Below are 8,824 nucleotides of genomic sequence, written 5' to 3'. Positions count from 1 at the left end.
GACAAACAAAGCTGCTATGAACATAGTTGAGCACATGTCCTTGTGGCATGATTGAGCATCCTTTGGATATATAACCAAAAGTGGTATTACTGGGTTTTGAGGAAGGTTGTTTCTTAATTTTCAGAGAAATTGCCACACTGACATCCAAAGGAATTGTACCAGCTTGCATTCCCACCAGCAATGCAGAAGTGGTCCCTTTCCCCACAACCTCTCCGCCATAAATAGTCATCAGTGTTTTTGATCTTGGCCATTCTTACAGATGTAAGATGGAGTCTCAGAGTTGTTTCGATTTGCATTTCTCTGAAGACTAAGGATGTTAAACATTTCCTTAAGTGTCTTTCAACCATTTTAGACTCCTCTGTTGAGAGTTCTCTGTTTAGGTCTGTACTCCATTTTTTTATTGGATTATGTGATCTTTTGGTGTCCAATTTCTTGAGTTCTTTGTATATTTTAGAGATCAGACCTCTGTCTGATGTGGGGTTAGTGAAGATCTTTTCCCATCCTTTAGGCTGTCATTTTGTCTTGTTGACTGTGTCCTTTGCTTTACAGAAGCTTTTCAGTTTCAGGAGGTCCCATATATTAATTGTTTCTCTCAGTATCTGTGCTGCTGGGGTTCTATTTAGGAAGTGGTTCCCTGTGCCAATGCGTTCAAGTGTACTTCCTACTTTCTCTTCTGTAAGGTTCAGTGTGGCTGGCTTTATGTTGAGGTCTTTGATCCATTTGGGCTTGAGGTTGGTGACGTTTTTAAGTGATAGGTTAATCAAGTTCATTTGACCACAACACAATTTTTTTGTCCTTAATCCCAGACTTACTGTTAACTGATAGTTTTGAGGTCAACTGAAAGATGAGTCTGGGAGGATACCTCTATCAGGTGTGCGTGCATAAAAGGGACTGTTTGCTTTTTTTGTGTTCTCTTCTGTTAGAAATGAACAGTTACCTCTAGACTGATCTCTTCACTTACTGGTGTACTGGTGCTATTCTGGTTGTTTAAGGAAAGGTTGAAGCTTCATGCCTTTATTTTTTTTTATTTATTTTTATTTATTTATTTTTAACTTATTTTATGAGCATTGGTGTGAAGGTGTCAGATTCCCTGGAACTGAAGTTACAGACAGTTGTGAGCTGCCATGTGGGTCTTGGGAATTGAACCTGGGTCCTCTGGAAGAGCAGTTAGTGATCTTAATCATTGAGCCATCTCTCTAGTCCCTTATTTTTGTTTTTGTTTTTTTGTTTTTAAATAATGTGGCTAAAAGGTGGTAGCACATGCCTTTAATCCCAGCACTCAAAAGGCAGAGGCAGGCGTATCTCTGGGAGTTCAAGGCCAACCTGGTCAACAGATCAAGTTCCAGGATAGCCAGGGCTTCACAGAGAAACCCTGTCTCAAAAAGAACACTTAAGTTATGTGAGTATGGCCTGTGCATTTGTGGGTGCAGGTACCCACTGAAACCAGAAGAGGGCAATGGATTCCCCTTGAACTGCAGTTAAATAAAATCTGCTATGAGCGGATGCTAAGAGCAGATCTTAAGTTTGAGAGAGCAGAATATGTTTTTAACCACTTTTAAGGTTTCACACTTCACATAGTAAAGAGAATTTGAGCATCCATCCATTTAGATGTCTGTCTGTCTGTCTACCTACCTACCTACCATCACATAGTAAAGAGAATTTAAGCATTTTTCTGGCTTTCTGTCTTGTCTGTCTGTCTGTCTGTTTCATTCAAGCCACAACAACAAGATAGAGTTTCTAGTTGCATTTCCCCTGTTAAATTACAGATAATGAATTACGTATTTAAGGACTAGGGATATTGTTCAATAGTTCTTGCCCTGGGTTCAGTAATTCTTGCCCTGGTTCATTTGCAAGGCCCTGGGTTCAATTCCTAGGGTATAAAAGAAGAAGACATAACAATTTACTTACATGAAGTCATAGCTAAATGACATCTAAATGCAGTGCTTTACCCTGGATAGGATCCTGTACTGTATTTTGTGATGATAAGATAATTGACATGTTGTTAGTAGCTTGAATGGAAGTATTAATTCAGTATAAATATATGGAGTTAATGATAGCATTAATACAGTTATATAAGAGAATATCCTTGTGCATGCTAGGCAAGCACTTTGATATTAGATTATACCTAGTACAAGAATGTCCTTGTTCTTATAAAGTAAGAATATAATGTTTAAAGGTAAAAGGACTATAGCATTTGTCTTAGGGTTTTTGTTGCTGTGAAGAGACACCGTGACCTCAACAACGCTTATAAAGTAAAACATTTAATTGGGGTGACTTACAATTTCAGAGGTTCAGTCCATTATCATCATGGCAGGGAGTATGGCAGTGGGCAGGCAGACATAGTGCTGTAGTAATAGCGGAGAATACTATATCTTGCAGGCAACAGGAAATGAACTGAGACACTGGGTGGTATCCTGAGCATAGGAAACCTCAAAGCCCACCCCTGCAGTAACACATTTCCTCCAGCAAGGCCATATGCACTCCAACAAAGACACATCTCCTAATAAGTGCCACTCCTTATGAGGATATGGGGGCCAGTTAACATTCAAACTACCACATTGTTCATAACCAGCTTCTTAATAGTTTATGGGGGACGTGTGTGTATAAGATATTTAAAGAGAGTATGAATGGCTGGGCGGTGGTGGCACACACCTTTAATCCCAACACTCTGGAGGCAGAGGTAGGAAGGTCTTTGTGAGTTCGAGGCCAGCCTGGTCTATAAGAGATAGATCCAGGCAGGCTCCAAAACTAGAGAGAAACCCTGTCTCAAAAAAAACAAAAAAACAACAACAAAAAAAATTCCCCCAAAAAGAGTATTAGTATACAGATGATGAAGCAAATGGAATATATTAACAATAGGTAAATCTTGGCGAAGATTTTTTTTTGTTTAAAAAAAAAGATAACTTTTGTTTAAGTTTTATTATGTTTTAGAATATCTTTTATTTATTCTTTGACAATTTGATACATGTATATACAGAATCTTGATCATGCCCACCACTAGGTTCTTCTCACTTCCTTCCCTTGGACATTCTTTACTAGGTCCTCCTTCCACATTCATGACCTGTCCTTTTTATTTTTTCCTTTTGTAAATTGCTGGATCCAATTACTGCTGCTTGCTAAAATGTTTACTAATCCCGTTGGCTTGATCTCGTCCACATATAACTGTGGCTACAGTGAGCTCATGAGTGTGGCAGTCACGTCATGTCCAGAAGACAGCACTTTGTGGTACTCTTTCCCATCTCTTGGCTCTTGTGTGATGTTCCCTAATCCTGGGGAGGAAGGTATTAAAATAAAGAGGTCCTATTTAGGACTGAGCACTCAAGAATTATTTTTAACACCTTGAAGAGTTAGAAATCTCTGCATTGTTGCTAACCGAAGAAAGAGGCTTCTGTGGCTAAGATTAGGAACATTATCAATCTTTAGATAAACATCAATATTTAGGAAGCAGTATCCATTTAGCAAAACAGCAGTAGTAGGTTTTCCACTAGGGCCTGTGACCTACCAAACCATGGACTTTGACCAGGTTTACAGTTTCAGGCTTGAATTCCTTCTTGTGAAGAGAAGGCCTCGGATCAATCCAGGAAACAGTTGGTATCCCCATAACCTACATGCCACTGTTGCACCATTGGGCATAGCTTGCTTGGCAGAACAGTATTAGAGTGCTCAGGGTTCAGTACTGAGTAAGGCCATTTATCTTTCTCTCCAGTGGTCTGCATAATACCTTCCAGCACTGAAAGTTAGCTACCAGGGAGGAAGTTTTCAACTCAGTTCCACCAATTTCTCTATGTCCTGCATCTGAAGTGAGTTGTCTATTCTAGTTGAAGAAACAAGAGCAATGGGAGGAATAGGCTCTGATGTTTTGGAGGCTTTGTATTCCATGCCTTAATAGCCTATATGTTCTAGGGAAAGCATCATTTACCTTTACAGAATACCAATGTTCAAATTTCTTTTTTTAAAAAAGATGGTTTTTGTTGTTCTTTTTTGAGGCAGGGCCAGCCAGGAACCTGCCATGTAGACCAGGCTGGCCTCGAACTCACAGAGATCCACCTATATCTCCCACATGCTGATATTAAAAGGGTATACTACCACACCTAGCTTTACTTTTTAAAAATTTGCTTGCAAAGTAATGAATTTCTATAAATTATTTATTTGTTTGGGTTTTTTTTTTTTTTTCTTGAGACAGGGTTTCTCTGTAAGTCTTCACTGTTTTGGAACTCACTCTATAGACCAGTCTGGCCTCAAACTCACTTTATAGACTAGGCTGGCCTCTAACTCACAGAGATCTATCTGACTCTGCCTCACAAGTGCTGGGATCAAAGCGTGTGCCATCACCACCTGGCTTTATTAATCTTTTAAAATTACGTATACATTTGTATTTGGGGAGGATGCACATAAGGACTCCAGAAAAGGGCATTGGATCTCCTGGAGGTGGAGTTACAGGTGATTGTAAGCTGCCTTATTTGGGGTGCTGGGAACCAAACTTGAGTTTTCTGTGTGTGTTTTTAACAATTAAACCATCTTTGTAACCCCTTCTCTTTCTTTTTAAGACCCCAGTCTCTTGTAGTTCATATTGGCCTTGAACTCAGTATGAGCCAAGGGTGGCCTGAACATTATCCTGCTAATCCTACCTTCCAAGTGTACCAATGCCAAAGCAGTACCATCACACCTGGTTTTATATGGAGCTGGGGATCAAACCCAGTGCTTCTTGTATGCTAGACAAACACTACCAACTTAATCACATCTCCAGTCTGGTTTCTATTTCTCTGACAAACCTTTTACTTTATAGTGTGCATATGAAGATTGAAGAAAAGATCACATTAACCTGGGGAAGAGATGGGGGATTACAGAATATGGAGTTGCATGGCATGATCATGCTTAGGATCTCAGATGAAAAATTTGGCCGGATTCGTCTCCATGTAGAAAATGAAGATAAAAAAGGGGTGCAGCTCCAGGTGTGTAAAGGCTTTTATATTGAGTATTTAGACATTATCTACCTAGCACAGTCTTTTTTTCTGGGTTTATTTGGTTTTGCAGGACTTAGAAATGGAATACAGACTCTTGCTTGAGCTGACTTTATACTCAACTATATAGCCTTAGCCTTCTTTCAGTTTTATTTGTTTGTTAGAAATGGGGTATTTTTATATAGCTTTGGTCTAAAGTATTAAGCCTTTATAGAAGGCACATCTTTCCACAAAATTAAAAAGAATTGTAATTTATTAGGAATTCTATTTAGGGGCCATATAAGCCTAGAGGGGTCTATGTAACAGAGTGAGATCTTGCATTTCTAATCTTGTAATCCTTCCTCCAACTGCAGAGTGCTAGGATTACAGGCAATTGAACCTGGAGTCCCATGCATGTTAGGCAAGTACTTTGCCAACTGGGCTACATTTTCAAGCTCCTCTTATTTATTTATGCTTGTATATTTGTCTCTGTGTCTAGAGGTCAGAGGATAACTTCCAAAAGTGTTGGTTTTCTCCTTCTCTGTGGCTCCCAGGGACTCAACTCAGGTCATTGGACTTAGCAGCAAGTACCCGCTGAGCCATCTTGCTGGCCTGGTTGACTTGTCATTCTGAACTTCAGATGCCCTTCTCTTCTCATTCCAGACCCATCCAAATGTGGATAAAAAGCTTTTCACTTCAGAATCTCTCATTGGCTTGAAAAACCCAGAGAAGTCATTTCCAGTCAACAGTGATGTAGGGGTACTTAAATGGAGACTACAGACAACAGAGGAATCTTTTATTCCCTTGACAAGTAGGTGCCTCTTCATGGGTATGTGCTTATCTTCATTGACATAGCAAGTTCTTTTTGGCAAAATGACTGTCTTCAAAATGCAATCACTGCTGTAATTGGTATATTTTAATTAATCATTTTAATTTTTTAAAGGTTTTATTTATCTTGTGTCTCTGTGAAATATATGCACCTGTGAATAGGTGCCTGTGATGGCCAGAAGAGGTCATCAGATCACCTGGAGCTGGACTTACAGCCAGTTTTGAGCCATCAATGTATGTTTTACATTAGAGTGCTACAGACCTGCAGTTGGCAGTCGGGATGTATTTGCCATCTTAACATGTCCCACTCCTCCATACTCTTGATCTTGGCCCCAAGGCCAAGAAACAGTTCTTTTTTTCTAAAGCTGAGGTATTATGGCCTTGTTTTTTTTTTTCTCAGTTAATTGCTGGCCCTCTGAAAGTGGAAATGGTTGTGATGTGAACATAGAATATGAGCTGCAGGAGGATAATTTAGAGCTCAATGATGTGGTCATCACCATCCCACTCCCGTAAGTGAAATTCTCCTAATAATCCTCTTCCCTGGGTTTATAGAGCTGGTTCCTGGTGTTCGGGGAGGAATTTTAGAGGCAGTACTTCACCGAATAACCACTTTGAAATGTTTATTTTTTTCCCTGTTGTGGTAATACCGATTAAATTTAGAGGCTTAAACATAGCAAGAGCTCTACCACTGGGCTACATTCCCAGTCCTTTTTACCTGTTTTGAGACAGGGCTTCACTAAATTGCCCAGACTGGCCTTGAATTTGTGATTCTCCTGCCTTAGTCTCGGGAGTAGGTAGGATTACAGGCATAAGGCACTAGACATGGCTGATACTTGCTTCTTTTTTTAAAAAAAAAAAAAAGAGTTGTGTTTGGCCAGGCAGTGGTGGTGCAAGCCTTTAATCCAACACTCAGGAGGCAGAGACAGATGGATCTCTGAGTTAGATGGCAGCATGGTCTATAGAGTGTGTTCCAGGACAGCCAGGGCTACATAGAGAAACCCTGTGTGTGTGGTGGGGGTGGGGCATCAGGGGCGTGATTAGCAGTGCAGTTAAGTTTGACACGTATACGTATGGAAAACTGTCAGCACAGGGAAGATAGACTTGTATGTCTAGCTGTTTGTGGTGGCTTAAACACTAATCCCAGCACTAGGGAGCCCAGAGCAGGAGGATCCTTTCTAGTTTGACTTTCAAGTCAGCCTGAAAGGCTACAGAAAGTCAAGGGCTACAGAATGAGATGCTGTTACAAACAATTCCTGTCACACACACATAAAACTCAGATTTCTGGTTCCAGTATGTCTTGTATATTTCAATGGTATATTCTCTAGGGTCATCTAGAACCTTGGAGAGTGGTAGGATTGGGCACTACTGACAGGTTGTCTCTGTTTGTTGAGATTTATTTTACTAGACTATTTTAGGATGCCATAGTTTTGAGGCCTCTCTCTGCTCTATAATTGTGGCTGTGGTGGTTTCCTGTGTCTTTGTTCAGTTTTGCAATGGCCTGGAGAAGAGATCTTTCGAGACCGTTTTACCCCAGTGTCTAGAGCTGATCGGATTAGAAGTCATAATTGGAATTGGAGCAGAGAAGGACCAAGCACTGTAGAATTGATGGGAAAGAGTTAAAGTCTTTTGCAACCCTTAAAGTAGTCTTTGTTTTTCTTACATACCCTGCCCCTAATGTAAGCACTGAGTGTCACTGGTAAATTAAAAGAGGGTAAATTTAGAATGTGTAGGAGTAGGTGACACTGCCTGTCAGCCATTTGTGGGAGTGCAGAGTACATCCTAACTAGCCCTGATTCTTCTGTGACCAAAAACAACTGGGTGTCTCATTTTTCCAGTCTGTTTCTATTTTGGCCAGACTTCATGCTTTCACTGTTCACTTACCAAATAAATTCACTAAATTATAAATCAGATAAATTTACTAGCATTGGCTTCAGTAAAGTTTTAAATATTCTGAACTCTTTTGAGAATAAATCTCAAAGATCCAATTTTCACCTCTATTTTTTGGTATGTAAAGTTTCTCCCTACTACCAACCTGTTTTGTTTTTTATTATTATTTATTAAAGACATACATTGTTTAAAAAATTCCTTAGCAGGCTAACAATCCATAAAGTGATTTTTACAGTAGAAACAGTTTTAGACAGTTGCAATCTCAGTTCCCTGTTAGCTCCGAGGCCTAGTTAGCACCCAGAGCTGTCTTAAATGCCTATTGTTCTAATGTCTTTTTCTACAAAGGAAGTCAAGTGATATCCTTAGCAATGGTGCTAGGATTTGATCCTCAAAGTTAGTGAGCAGCACAGTCTTTAAAAAATTTAGGCAAAATTTGAGATGTGTAGTTTTTTGTTGTTTTTTTTTTGGGGGGGGGGAGGTCTGGCTTTAGCTGTCCTGGAACTAACTTTGTAGATGAAGCTGGCCTTGAAGTCAAAGAGATCTACCTACCTCTGCCTCCCAAGTGCAGGGATTAAAGACATGTGCCCCACTACCCAGCTGTGATCAAATTGGGGTTGGCTTTCCTTTCCTTGTTGGAGTTCTCTGAGTTCTAGATAACTACAATGACCAGATGTTTCTCCTGACAGATCGGGTGTTGGTGCGCCAGTGATTGGTGAGATTGACGGTGAATATCGACATGACAGTCGGCGAAATACCTTGGAGTGGTGCCTGCCAGTGATTGATGCCAAAAATAAGAGTGGCAGCTTGGAGTTCAGCATTCCTGGGCAGCCCAATGACTTCTTCCCTGTTCAAGTTTCCTTCATCTCCAAAAAAAATTACTGCAACATACAGGTAATCTGTTCTGACAGACGGCAGAAACAAGTGTCTGATAGGTGGTACAGTTCCATGTCAAGGGAAAGGTCAAAGCTGAGGTGTTCTGCAGACTCCATTTCTGACTTGCTCGTCACCTTCCTTCCTTCCTTCCTTCCTTCCTTCCTTCCTTCCTTCCTTCCTTCCTTCCTTCCTTTCTTTTTTCTTTCCTTTTCCTTTTACAGCAGGGTCTGATTATGTAGCCTTGGATGACCTAGAACTTGCTGTGTAGACCAGGTGTCCCTCCAGTTTTTTTGTTT

At 40.3% G+C, this 8,824-nt stretch overlaps 1 protein-coding gene across 1 annotated transcript in view; it reads left to right on the top strand.

Moving 5' to 3' along the window:
- The window catches only part of Arcn1 (archain 1), a 26,514-nt gene that overhangs the window by 12,819 nt on the left and 4,871 nt on the right, over nucleotides 1-8,824 (top strand). The window contains exons 6-9 of the mRNA XM_050156337.1: nucleotides 4,787-4,952; nucleotides 5,604-5,751; nucleotides 6,169-6,277; nucleotides 8,342-8,546. Coding sequence (XP_050012294.1) covers nucleotides 4,787-4,952; nucleotides 5,604-5,751; nucleotides 6,169-6,277; nucleotides 8,342-8,546 — 628 coding nt within the window. The remainder of the gene's footprint in view (nucleotides 1-4,786; nucleotides 4,953-5,603; nucleotides 5,752-6,168; nucleotides 6,278-8,341; nucleotides 8,547-8,824) is intronic.

The sequence above is a fragment of the Alexandromys fortis genome, unplaced genomic scaffold, assembly GCF_014885135.2.
Source record: "Alexandromys fortis isolate MF-2015 unplaced genomic scaffold, M_Fortis_MF-2015_v1.1 scaffold_89, whole genome shotgun sequence".
Taxonomy (NCBI): Eukaryota; Metazoa; Chordata; class Mammalia; order Rodentia; family Cricetidae; genus Alexandromys; species Alexandromys fortis.
This window is presented reverse-complemented; position numbering and strand designations above follow the sequence as displayed.